At 44.4% G+C, this 13,576-nt stretch overlaps 1 protein-coding gene across 2 annotated transcripts in view; it reads right to left on the bottom strand.

Annotated features, from left to right (window-relative positions):
• Positions 1 to 13,576, bottom strand: part of TARS (threonyl-tRNA synthetase) — a 53,538-nt gene that overhangs the window by 19,887 nt on the left and 20,075 nt on the right. For both annotated transcript variants that reach the window (XM_018570620.1, XM_018570627.1), the window contains exons 6-12: positions 12,401 to 12,518; positions 9,228 to 9,292; positions 8,185 to 8,263; positions 6,990 to 7,136; positions 5,579 to 5,677; positions 2,551 to 2,717; positions 1,077 to 1,239 (exon numbers count right to left, since the gene is read on the bottom strand). In XM_018570620.1, the coding sequence (XP_018426122.1) occupies positions 1,077 to 1,239; positions 2,551 to 2,717; positions 5,579 to 5,677; positions 6,990 to 7,136; positions 8,185 to 8,263; positions 9,228 to 9,292; positions 12,401 to 12,518 (838 nt within the window). The remainder of the gene's footprint in view (positions 1 to 1,076; positions 1,240 to 2,550; positions 2,718 to 5,578; positions 5,678 to 6,989; positions 7,137 to 8,184; positions 8,264 to 9,227; positions 9,293 to 12,400; positions 12,519 to 13,576) is intronic.

Below are 13,576 nucleotides of genomic sequence, written 5' to 3'. Positions count from 1 at the left end.
AGCAGCTACAGGGTCTGCATCTCTGTCAGATGCAGATCGCATAGCTGCTGCTGAGTGTGCTCTGTGTTCCTTTTGGCCGGAGCATTAAGCTCCGGCCGAAAAGGAAGAGAAATTATGGATTGGTAAGGTCTACAACAGACCTTATAGCATGTTTACATGCAGCGGTTGCCACCTGATTATTAACTTCAATGGGTGACAGCTGCAGCTTCTAAACACCACATTAGGGATTCCTGCTGCAGGAAAATGCAAATTCCCGATGCAGGAATCCCTAATCGCACCTAAACATACAGGTGTAAATGGGGCTTTATTGTGTGTATATTAAGGTTTGTAGTTCTGGTTGTGGGGGATTGTGCATATTTCTGTGTGTGCGTATCTGTGTGTAATGTATGAAATTTGGCAAGCGGACCCCATGGGAAAAAAAAAATTGTCTACTGGCCCCCGAGTGATACGAGTTTGAGACCCCTGATGTAAACCATTAGATTTGCCAAAAGGATTTAGATCTAAACCATTAGATTTTGCCATTAGATTTTCCAAAGAAAGAGGAAAGCCTGCATGACTGGCGGGAGGGGAGGTTCCTTTTAAGGAAACAGGATGTATAACTGCCTATAAAGCCTATTTCAGGATGGAAAAAAAAACCTCCCCTTGTAGTGGGGCTTCCATTGCACTACATAGGTTAACTGCTCATTTTTGTCTAGGGTGGGTTCTTTAAAGCACTTTTAATTACCCAATTCGTGGGCAGAATCCCAAACCTGTGTCTGCAGCTTCTTCCCTCTCCACTCTGGCAGTTGGAGGCCTGCTGACGTCATCATGCCTAATGTAGGGTCCGTAGCCCTGCATTAGACGTGAGGATGCCAGGGGACGTTCCTCAGCTAGAGTGGAGGGGAGAGAGGTGAGTGCTGAACGTTGGAGGAGCGGGGATCAAACAAGTACAACTGCTTTAAAAAGAGTCCCCCTAGATAAAAATTGGTAGCTAACCCTTACAGCGCAGTGGTAGCACCACTGAAAGTGGAAGATATCTGGAGATACAAAATGAAGGCTTTAAACTGGACGCCGAGAACATGTCTAAAAAACCATACCTGTTCCATGGCACAGAAAATATGGGCATCGTCTTGCTGGAAGCGCCTGACTCGAGTCAGTCCTGTGAGGGCACCAGACAGTTCATTGCGGTGTAGAACTCCAAAGTCGGCCATTCTCAGTGGCAGCTCCCTCCAGGAACGAGGCCGGTTGTCAAACATCAAACTAAAATAGAGGAAAGGTTACATTTCTCTTGTCATAATCACCCAATGGTTGCTAATCCTCTGCAGAAAAGAACAACACTATAGCTGCATTCTGTGCAGCACTAGTCAGAGACATCTCTGAAAATGGTTTGGTGAATGTAGGAACTCTAAATGGATATGGAAGAGGCTTTAAGTGCAACTCCAGGTAAATCCGTTACAGTGGGGAAGGGTTTGGACCTCTGTCACGTTTTTATTGCAGTCTGAGATGTTATTTAGATTTCTTCTCTTCCTGTCCAGGTGACATAATTGAGATCAAGACAGGAAGTGTGGGGAAATCTCCAACTGAACGCAGACGACTATAATGGGCAGGCAGGGGTTCCAGATTTCCCCTACGGTACTGTACTAAAAAGTAGGGTTTTTCGGTATTGAGTACGAGTACAGATATTTTTTTTTTGGTATTCGCTTATGCTGAATCCCGGGGTACCGTTGCCACGCTTATCAGGATCATCATTATGACCCTGATTGCCTGGGAAGCTGGTGTTCTATCGAATGAACACAGGCTTCACGCTCTGAGGCAGTCTGGCTTCCTACCCAATTAGGAAGCCGGGCGCCATGTCATTAGGTGCCACCCGGCTTCCTGATTGGTCAGGAAGCCAGGTTGCCTAGCAACAAGTGAAGCCGGCTTCCTAGCCAATCAGGAAGCCAGAGTCATGACCCACCACCCGGCTTCCTGATTGGCCGTGAAGCCAGCTCCATGCTCCCTCACGGCACTGCAGGTCAGAGGGAATATTGGGGTAAGTATCGGAGGATTCGGGGCGAGTACGAGTACTTGCCCAAATACTCGGGATCTGCACCGATACCAATACTAGTATTGGTACATCCCTACTAAAAGAGAATGCTTTTATTGCTGCGTCTGTTGGAGAGATTTCCTGTCCTGGTCACAACACCTCTTCCTATGCATCCTATAGTAACATAAGGGCTGGCCGGATGGATGGAACCACAGCGCCATTAAGTGCAGCAGCGTGGTGAGGCCAGGCTGCCTTGATGGGGCATCCCAGGGGGGCGTGTCCATGACAACCTGGGCTCAGACAATGCAGGCTGAATGATGTAATTCAGCCATCATGCAGCCCAGAAGACTGGTGACATCTAGTAGCAAAGATTAATTACTGCAGGTGCAGCTCTAGACGGAAGGCGAGCATTGCAGCCAAAGCTTTAAATGGACAGTTAATTTTGTATTTCTTTTTAGCTAGAGTTTTGCTTTACATACATGATACCCCCAAAAGGGATGTTACACTGCCGAGCGTTATACAAATAAAAACCATGCATGTCGTACCAGTGTCCTGGGCAGTTCATAGGCTTCAGCGCAAAGATCTCCTTCTCTACTTCAAATGAGAACATGTTTTCACTGTAATGCTGCCAGTGTCCGGATGTCTGCCACAGCTTGCTGTTATACACGTTCGGGGTGACCACCTCTTGGAAGCCCCTTTTCCTATACTCTTGCTAAAAACACAACACAGGTAGACATTTAACAAAACAAAGAATATTGATCAGAAGCCAATCACCCTACCAGTATATTTTTGCATTGTGGAATATAGCAAACATGAAAGCCAGTAAACATACACTGAGTGGCCAGATTATTATGACCACCTGACGTTTGTAGGCAAATTAGCTATAATTTTGCGCTGAAGTTGCTAGAGGGCCAGACCATTATAAATAGGGAAGCAGGTTGTTTACCACGACAGTAGAAGTGATTTGTTTCTGAAGATACGGGGAAACAACGCGATGTAACAGCCTTTGAACGTGGGATGATTGTTGGCGCGCGGAGCCACGGAGCGAGTATCAGCAAAACAGCAGAATTTGTTAAATGTTCAAGAGCAGCTGCTGTTAAAGTGTTTAAAGACTGGACTGTCAGCCGAAAATCTGGGTCTGAACGTGCCAATTGTGGCCGTCAGCGACTAGTCAATGTTAGGGCAGAACGGAGAGTGGCAAGACTGGTACAAGACAACAGAAGGGCAACAGTGCAGTGTCAGATTCCTCGCATCACCTTTCATCATCTCGTGGAGTCACGAGGCGGCACAACGAAGTCATCTCGTGGAGTCATCTCGTGGCCCAACGAAGTACTGATGGGGTGGTCAGAATAATCTGGCCACTCAGTGTATAAACATCACTCTGATGGTGTTCCTGATGGGAAGACCAGACTCCAGCACACTGCCATCTATTAAACTATAGTAGTGACCACCTATAGACAGCAGGCTGATATGTAAAGGTGGGAGAACAGGAGGTCCTATGTATGCCTATGATTCTTGCTCTTTTTGTCTACTGCAAGTAACAGCTAGAATCCGATTGGCTGGTATGAGTACCCTACAGTTTTGTTTCCTAAATAAGTGAATACATCAGCCTCAGTCGTAACTCAGGTTCTGGTGGAGGGTGGTATAGAGGAAGAAGGTGATATAGAGGGGCAGGATACAGAGATGGGTAGCTGGATTACATTAGAAGGCGGGGTAGAGGGAAAAAAGCAAGAGGGGCTAGTCCTAAATTGATACACCCCAATAAGTATTCCCGTTTGCATGATTATGGGGATATTAGCTCAGGAGCGACATTGCTGGAGCAGGACACTTCCTCTGCCAATCAGGGGAGTGATTGCACCAGTAAGGATGGGCATAATGAGGTTGGAAAGCAGAGACAGACATTGGTAGTAGGGGACTGCCTTGTCAGACTGGGATGTGCTGTGTGCCACAGCTGTGTAAATTTTAGAACTGTATGGACAGATATACCCTGTTTCCCCAGAAATAAGACCTACCCTGAAAATAAGACCTAGTTGTGACCATTCCCAGGGCCATTGGTGGCACCAATGCAGGAGAGAATCAGCGGTGCCAACAAAGCCAGCGCTAGAGGAAACGAGGCGGCAGCGGAGGGAGCAGAATCGCGTAAGCCAATGCCTCCTCTATTAGCGCCGGCTCCTGTCACAGGCGGAGTGATACCAAATGCACTCCGCCTGTGAGGAATGATAGTGAAAGCGCGCTTCGCTCATTCTGGCCATCGATTAGTTACCAAATTGCTCTTGGAAAGGTACGGCACCCCTGATTACCATATTTTTGTACATGAATAAGTGTGGATTGTTGTACATTTAAAAAAAAAAGCCCTACCCCGAAAATAAGACCTAGTGTGTTTTTTTGAGCCAAAAAAATATAAGACACTGTCTTATTTGCGGGGAAACACGGTACAAATAATTTCACAGGTAAAACAGCTCCCATATGAACTTCATCTGTGTATTTATCGGTTTGCCTGGAGTTCAGGCTTTTACTTGTGAAAGATTTATACTGCCCCCTATTTAGCTTTATCTACATTGTGTGAGTCTGTCTATTCAGCTTGAGAGTCAGGGCACCATCCATAAGACTTCAGGTGACCTATGAACTCTGATTCTCAAGCTGAAGAAATAACCTTACACAAAGTAAAAGCCAAATAAGGCCCCAGATACAAATCTTTCATAAACCAGTCTGAGCATTTATAAGTTGCAGCTCACTTATGGGTGTTCTTTATGGTACCTGTATGCTGAGCCACAATGTCCAATGATCTGAACAATTTTGTTGTCATTATCAGAAGGTTAGATGAAGTACAAAAAAAGTGTCAGAAGAGAACACTGACCAATTGGACGTGCTTTGTGGATTAAAAGAGAATTACAGCCAAACATGTTTTGGGCTATAGTTTTCTTTTGGGTCACAGGAAAATATTTACTAATGTCCTCCTGTGACCCAAAGTCAGCATATAGCAGGCTACTGCTGCAGCCGGGAGAGATCCCAACAATATTGCCAGGATCCAACCCACTGCCTGATTGACAGCTGGCTCTGCCTCAGTAGAGTCAAAGCTAGCCATGCCCACCCCCTCCCCTTCTCTGTCCCTCCAATGCACACTGGAGAAGCAGAGAGAGGGGAGGGGTGGACTCCCTGAGGGGAGCAGTGACTGACAGTCATGTCTCTCTGCAGGGAGAAGCCATGAGCTGGGCGATCAGCGGTTTGTGATCATTCAGTTCTCGAGCTCCAGAGCCGGTGTGGGAAGAGTATATTTTACTCTCCCAATAGTTCTCCTTTAAGTATAAAGCGCAGATTTTGAAATGTATAAAACATCCAATGATCAGCAATCCTATCCATTCATAAATTTCACAAAAATCCTTTCAGAGTCCCCCTTCCCTCCATCGAGTGTCCCATGGATGTCAATAATAAAACAACAAGCAGTATATTCCTGGATTCAGGTTTAGCCTCATATGTGCCTGCTGACTAGTTACGAGTGAATGGTTTTATAAAACACAGAATCAAAGTGCAACATGGCCGCCACTGATGTGAGCAGGCAAGTACTGCACTCACTCTGATGAAGTTAATCAGCTGGTTATAGATGAACGCTCCCTTGGGCAGGAAGAAACAACTCCCGGGACTCAGCTCATGGAAGAAAAACAGCTCCTGGTCCTGTATACAAAGAAACACAAGGAGAGAGATCAACAGAAAATACTGAATATGAAGGGGGGGGGGGGACAAAAAAACACATTTTGAGAGAGAATAGAACGAGGCCACTTTAAAAAGGAGTGTAAACAGGACATTTGTCACCAGTTTCGCGGCAGCTGAGGAACCCTTGCTCAAACAGACAAAGAGTGATATTATTTGTATGAGAAGCATGTCCTGAAATGTTGCTTTTTCTATGGTGGCAATGTCCTGTTCACACTTATCATAAATGGTGTGCTGGTGAGACCTCTGCATTTGGACCAGCCCCATGTAGACTCCAAGTAGAGACACTCCGAACTTACACAGGGCTGTATTTCTTCACTCCCAATGCGTAAACAGAGTGGCAGGGAAGGAGGCTTTAAAACCTGCAGAACTAAAAAACAGGTTCCCTTTGAAATTCATAATACCATTCTCCTTTACTCTTTACTCCCAGTACTCATGAATCATCAAAAGCCTTGTCTTAAGGCTAGCTACGTTTCCCCTAGCCACTTTCCAAGTTCTGCAGCACCAAACAGTAGGTATAAGACTTAAATTTCTATTAAGCAAGGCCGTGGTTTCATTTGTATTGCCGCTGTGGTCCCCGTTTTGCCAATTACACTATGGCATGGTCGCGGTAACACATGCCATGCCCATTACATAGTGGGGTCCTCTACTTGATGGTTTATTTATTTTATGGTTTTGGATACTGCAACAGAAGTGGTGGGGACAAGATGTGAAAAGAGCCAAGAAATGTGGCAGAGAGGTCTCACCATAGGATATATAAAAAGGTCAGTGGATAACTCAGCTCCACCCATTATAAAAATTGGATTTTAGGTGAACTGACCATAAAAGCGCAAAATGTTCCATATGAAGAAAAATCATTTTAAACAATGAAACAATGTATAAACCACCTGGGACTTGCAAAGTTGGGAAACATCCATTCAGATATGAAAAGGCCAGGATGGAAGAACTGTATTGGCAGATGATTGTGGCTATTGTGGGGCGATGGGCATAATTTTCTCCTGAACAATATGGGGAGGACAGCACCAGCTAGAACTTTCGGATTAGCTATTATAGCAAACCTGCTGCAAGTTGAACCAGCCCTTATAAAAGAAGTCTTGACCACCCCAACCTGCCATTGTATAGGCAGCTTTACAATCAAGCTGAGCAGCTTCACTCAGATGTTCCCTTGGTACCAGAGAACAAGGAGAGGACCATGGGAAGCAATCTGTTCCCAGCAAGTCTCTTCTTATCCTACTCATGTGGAAAACAACACAGAACGGTCTCCATAATAACTTACCCTGCCAATTTTCCGGTGGTCTCTGTTCTTGGCTTCTTCCTGGAACTTTTCCCATTCTTTTAGCATTTTCGGGTCGGGAAATGAAATTCCATAAATTCTCTGCAGGGTTTCCATATCAGCCTTCCCTTCCCAGTAGGTGGAAGAGTTCTACAAACAATATGATGACAATAAATACAACTGGATATCCAAAACAAAATATGCATTTAAGAATCTTAACGTGTGTATTATGTATTATATATCTATATGCCAATTCATTCTAATGCTTTTAATTCAGTGCACTCAGAGCAAAAAAGTGTCTGCACACAGCCTACCCTTCTTGGGGACCCGGGACCACTGCAAATGACTTCAGGATGGACAGCAGAAAACAGACCGGATAATGTCCGTTCTCCAATCCACTCTGTGTGATCAGTGAGACAGGAGCAGTGTACTCGCAGAGCTTCCGGTTTGAGCTGTCACAAGCCAGGCTGCACAAGATATCGAGTACAATGATCTGCTCGATCTTCTGTATTGGAGGGTAGGCTCCATAAAGAGAATCTGTCACCTCGGGGCTTGTTAGCCCCTGTGTGACAGCAATAAAGTGAAATGAAAAAAAAAAAAAGAAGTTGATAAAAAAAAAAGTTAAAAAATAAAATACATATAAAAATCAACTCCGTTTATTTTTTGTATCGGGACAAGTTGATCGTCAAGAGCAGGGGTAGCCAAACTCCGGCCCTCAAGCTGTGGTGGAACTACAAATCCCATGAGGCACTGCAAGATTCTCACAGCCACGACTCCCGGAGAGAGATGCATCATAGGATTTGTAGTTTCATTACAGCTGGAGGGCCGGAGTTTGGCTACCCTTGGTCAAGAGGGACAAGTAGATTGGGCCCCTGCTTAAGTCCTTGGACAAGTAGTTTTGTAAAAAACATTTCCACCCCCCCTGTAGATGCTCCCATATTCCCATGTGAAGGCTGGCATGAATATGGCTACGCATAGGAATGAATGGAGTTACAACACGCATGTGCAGAATGAAGAGGAGCCAGCCGCATCCATGTCAGTTGTAAAATCACTAGATCAGGGCTGAAGGTAAGTATAAGTCCAAGCTGTCTGCATTTAGGGGGCAAGGGGTTATAAAAGGGTAACTTCACCAAAGGGGTTTACAGCCAAAACCTGTAGGCAATGTTGCACTGCTATTCCGATTATAAATGCCTGGTACCTTGTGTATCTTGAAAGCCTTAATCTTTCCAGTGTGCCTCACATGGGGTCCTCTGCAAAGATCGATTAAGGGGCCACATCTGAGAATAAAATAAAACAGATATTTTACAACAAGATCTATGTACATTGCACAAACACACACACTTTAGTTCCATTAAAACAGACCTTTGCAGTATTGAAATATAATTCAATTTGCCTGGCTGTTATGCTGACCCATTAGCTTCAATACTCTGAGTCACTAATCCAGAACCAGCATGCGGATCAGGAATATCAGACAAAAGGAAGAAGGCTTTACGGCAGGGTAGCCAAACTCCGGCCCTCCAGCTGCGGTGGAACTACAAATCCCATGAGGCATTGCAAGATTCTCACAGCCCCAGATATGACTCCCGGAGAGCGATGCATCATGGGATTTGGAGTTTCACCACAGCTGGAGGGCCGCAGTTTGGCTACCCCTGCCTTACGGGGTTTAGCATGACAAGCAGGTGACTAGCATTTTGAAAGAGAGATGCCTATAGGTTTCCATAAAAATACTCCAGGAATGGTAAGAGTTCTGTGCAATATACATTTATTGTCACAAATAGTTTTCATTGGAAACATTGGTAGAAAAACCATTCATCTCTCCTCCCCTGTACATATAATGCCAAGGGAAGAACTATTACACTAACCGACATGTGACCTGCAATTCAAGATTCTGTTCTGCATGTTGGGAACACTTTCCAGTGCCCAAGCATGGAAAGCCCTGAAAGAATGCTCTGTGCCAGTACTTGGGTTGCTCACTTTTTTCAGAAATATTGATATAAGCGTCAGAGGTGAAAGCCAGAGTACTGGGACCTCCTGCAATCCCCACAGACTTCACTCAAAACCAAGCTTATCACAACAAGGCACATTTCAAGCAAGGGCCATGATGCACCAATACGAATGACCTGCAGGTAAATTTTGGGTGAATGAACCATGGGTGCTTTCTGTTTGGTTAGGAAGATGGATGGATGTTATCTCAATAGGGAATTAACCAACAACAGTGATGTCACATAGGCAACTGCGTACCTGTATACTGTGGTTGTTGGAGTGTCCACTTTCTCGTTCAAGATTCTGCACTTGAACTTGTTGTACTAAAAAAACAAAGAAAACAAATAAATGAACATTAATGTGAACGTTTATAGATGTGAACAGACTTTGAGGAATGTCTGGAGGAGGGGAGAGGAGCTAGCAGGCATCTCCCATCATTGTATACCTGGAAGAGGGAAAATGGCTTTTCTTTTTCATCCGTCTCATCAATCTATCCCAATGAGAGCGGTCAGCTGGTAGTAAGTCAATACAGCCATAGATATAAGATCGACTCGAATCTCCTGTCTATGGACAGCTTAAAGTGTGTTTCCACTTTTGTAGCCAAATTGGGATAACATCTATTTTATATGTTGCAAGGGTTTATTTTTTCCTGCCTGGAGTGGGGCTTAATTGTTGTTACATAGTTATAGTATTTGAGGTTGAATAAAGACACAAGTCCATTGAGTTCAACCTGTGTGTGTTTGTGTGTGTGTGTGTGTGTTTATATGTCCCTGTGTGGTCTTAGGTTTAAAAGTACCTGTACCCCTGTATGTTACAGTCTCTGAGGAAGGTATCTAAATTGATTTTTGAATGATTCAAATACTCCCAGCTGATACCACTGCTAGTGGCAGAGAGTTCCAAAATGTAACCACTCTAACTGAAAAGAATCCCCTACGCCCTTTGTGGTTAAATCTTTTCTCCACCAGTTTTAGGTGGTGGCCTCTAGTCTTTGTTATGGAGTTTACAGTAAAATGTTTATTGCTGATGTTGCCATCACCACTAAACATCTTGTACTTCAAAATCATGTCCCCCCCTTAATCTCTGCACCTCCAGCGTGAACAAGTCTAAATTTAGTAACCTTGTCTCATAGCTTTGGTCCTCCAGCCCCTTAAATTAGTTTAGTTGCCTTTCTCTGGACTCTCTCCAGCTCAAGGACATCTTTTCTGTGGATAGGTGACCAAAACTGAACCTCATACTCAAGACAAGGCCGAACCAGCGATCTATAAAGTGGAAAAATTATCGCTTTGTGAAAACAGATTTGACTTTTTGGGGTACTGCAGTTTTTCGCCGTTTCACGGACGCACGCAATTTGTAACCTATGCATGTTGGGTATCGTTTTACTCGTTGTGTTTTGGTGCATTAAATTTTTCACTAAATGTTGGGGTTTAATAAGGAGTTGCGCTAATATTGCGCAACATAAAAATTTGCAACTACCACCATTTTATTCTATAGGGTCTTGGCATTCAGAAAATATATAATGTTGGGGGTTTTAAGTCATTTTCAGGCCTAAAATGTGGAATATAACATGGGTGCAAAAAATGAAAAAAGGGCCTCAGTCATGAAGGGGTTAATGCAGGACAGTACTCTGCTCGCTCGCTTGTTCAGTAATGGGAATTCTAACAATGACATTTCTACTATGTGGTATATTTACAATGTCACCACACCCTTTAAAATAAACAGGAGTGCCTTTTGTAATCCATACTACGATTAGACTAAGCCGCCTGTTTGTAAAAGGTATTGTAATCTATATTGTAAATAGACTGCAGCCGCTGTTTAGCACAAATCCATTAAACCAGTCCTTGTTACTGAATCAGGGACCTGCAGAAACTAATATCCTTCTACCTCCTCTGAACAGGGGATTCAAGTGTACGGATAGCAGAAATAAAGTAAAGTAATTTTAGACATTGCCGTACTGAAGACTGTCAAAAGAGCCACAGTACTACCCAGCCAACAAAATCTAGAAAACCAGAGATTGGTTCGTATCTCAGGTTAAAGGAGAACTATGGTGTGGGTTTTTTTCCCCATAGTTCTCCTAAGGGTCACGGGAGGACATAAACAAGCATCCTCCCGTGACCCAATGCTCAGTATATGGTGAGCTACAGCTCGCGGTACACTGAGACGGCCGCAGCCGGGACGGATCCTGGCATTACTGTCGAGATCCACCCAGCTGCGCGAGTGACAGCTGGCTCTGCCTATCTAGAGGCAGAGCCAGCTGTACCCGCCCCTCCCCCGTCCGTTCCACCCGTCAGCGCTGGGGGATCGGTCAGGGAAGGGGGGAATTCCTGCAGGGAGCTGTGAGTGACAGTCACGGCTCTCTGCAGGGACATGATCGAGATCTATTGAGCCGACGTGTGACAGTTTAATTGTCACAGGTAGGCTCGAACTTTGAGGTTGAGTGAAAATCTCACCTCATAGTTCTCCTTTAAGTAAAGTAAATCTCAAATTCTAACAGAACGACATCTAACTTTCTATAGCCCTGGGTATTTTTAAAAAATACTTTTTCACCTGTTTTGTATCTCAGCACTGCTGAACCCTTCCAGCCTCTTTCAGGCACTCCCGGTCTACATGCACCCCCCTCCAGTGTCTGCTGCACATCATTGCTCTGGACCGGCTCCCAGATACGGTGGACCAATTTGATCTGGCACGCACGCTGGTAGTCTCAACCGAGGTGAGCATGTGATAACATGAGCAAAACCGAGAAACAGCTGCATCTCCATAACAGGCCTGAACACAGACCACTGAGGCAAGACCATCAGGCACTATTTTAATTAACGTTACAGATTTTAAAAAGTTGAATACAACTTTAAAAATGACATTAGTGTGTTAAAGATTAGATGAGATTTTAGCAACTGGGTTTAGAGCAAGTGTTGGCAACTCTGGCCCTCCTGCTGTTGTGGAACTACAAGTCCCATGGGGAAATGCAAGAATCTGACAGCAACAGGCATGACTCCCAGAGGCAGAGCCATGATGGGATTTGCATTTTTACCACAACTGGTGGGCCGAAGTTGCCCACTCCTGGTTTAGATCGACTTTAAATTGAACCTCCAGCCACACAGCTAAATACACAGATGAAATACATTCTTACTAGTTTACCTGGCTTTTAACACACCTCTGCCACACTGCACAGCCAGGGAGATCATTTGACTCTTTTCTGGTTTAGATTTGCATGATTTTTTGGTGAGAATCATGCAGCTCATGACGCCTGACCCAAGAATCAGGTGACTCTCCACAGATCCTGAGTGAGCATATTTGTGAAAAAAGATCTGACTGCATGGCAAAGATGACATTGGCCAAGTCTGACAGAATTCTTAAACCAGTGCCGACAGGTGCCCGTCTCCTGGAACCATCACTACACCTCTAATGATAGCCTGTCCTCAGAACTCTAGTGTTACCTTAAACATCTCCAGAAGTGTTTCTTTGGAGATCTCCAACCTCTCAAACTGCTGCTTCTCCTTCATGATCTTTTTACACAGATTTTCCAAGCCGGTGAAGTCGTTGCTGGAAACCCCACTGAAAGATAAAAAGACAGGACAAGTTGTTAAACATAAGCCTATGATTTGTAAGGCTACAAGGAAGAGCTCTCCTTGAGAATGACCATGAGGAGACGTTTCGTCCATCTTTTAGAGACTTGTCCTCAAACAAGGCCGTTTTACATATTTAAAAAGGTCCGTGTTTCACCAACACAAAAATAATAAATGGACACTTCTCCATACAAGAGGAAGATCCGGAGAAATCTTCTGCTAAAATTCACTGGGGATCCAACACTTCTGAGAGTTTCAATCTCTCTGGTCCCTCACAGCTCTCATGTGTCCCTCTCTACTGTATGCTGTAATTGATGTGGAGGTCATCAGGAGGACCTAGAACATCAACACTCCCGAAAGCTTCAGCTTCCCTGTGAACTTTAACAAAAGATTTCCTGAGATCAGAGCAGAATTCCCCAGTGTGAGCAGTGGGCAAGCTAAGTATTTACATTTATCTAGAACATGTATGCCTTGCTTGAGTCAGTTTTGTATATCGACAGGGCTGCTTTAAGCTGCATGCCCACACCGGTGAACACTTTGATCCCAAGAAATCTGACATTTCTGGCAGTGTGGATCTGGGTATTCTGCTGATCTCCACACAGTTACAGGAAACAGTAGTAATGTGGAAGTCAGAAGAAGGAGGAACCAATGAGAACTGTTAGGGTGTTGGTTTCCCTGTGGACTTTAGAAGAAGATTTCTCAGGGTCAGTGTTTGGTGGGGTGGGTCCCAGGAAATGTAAGTATTCGTTTTCCTTGTTTTCATCCTGCTGTGCTGGAAAAAAAGTACTGCATGCTGTATATTTTTTCAGCGCACACCTATACACATGTACAGTATGCAGTACTTTTTTTCCAGCACAGCAGGATGAAAACAAGGAAAGCACCAAGATTGGCATCCCTATCATCTTCCTTCATAGAATGCCCGTGATCCTGCGAGGCACTATATATCTATCTATCCACACTTACATGGTGCCAAGCTGGACCAATGTAGATATACACACACACATATATATATATATATATATAAATAATCAATATTTATTCTCACTC

The sequence above is a fragment of the Nanorana parkeri genome, unplaced genomic scaffold (genome assembly GCF_000935625.1).
Source record: "Nanorana parkeri isolate BGI_ZX_2015 unplaced genomic scaffold, ASM93562v1 scaffold38, whole genome shotgun sequence".
Taxonomy (NCBI): Eukaryota; Metazoa; Chordata; class Amphibia; order Anura; family Dicroglossidae; genus Nanorana; species Nanorana parkeri.
This window is presented reverse-complemented; position numbering and strand designations above follow the sequence as displayed.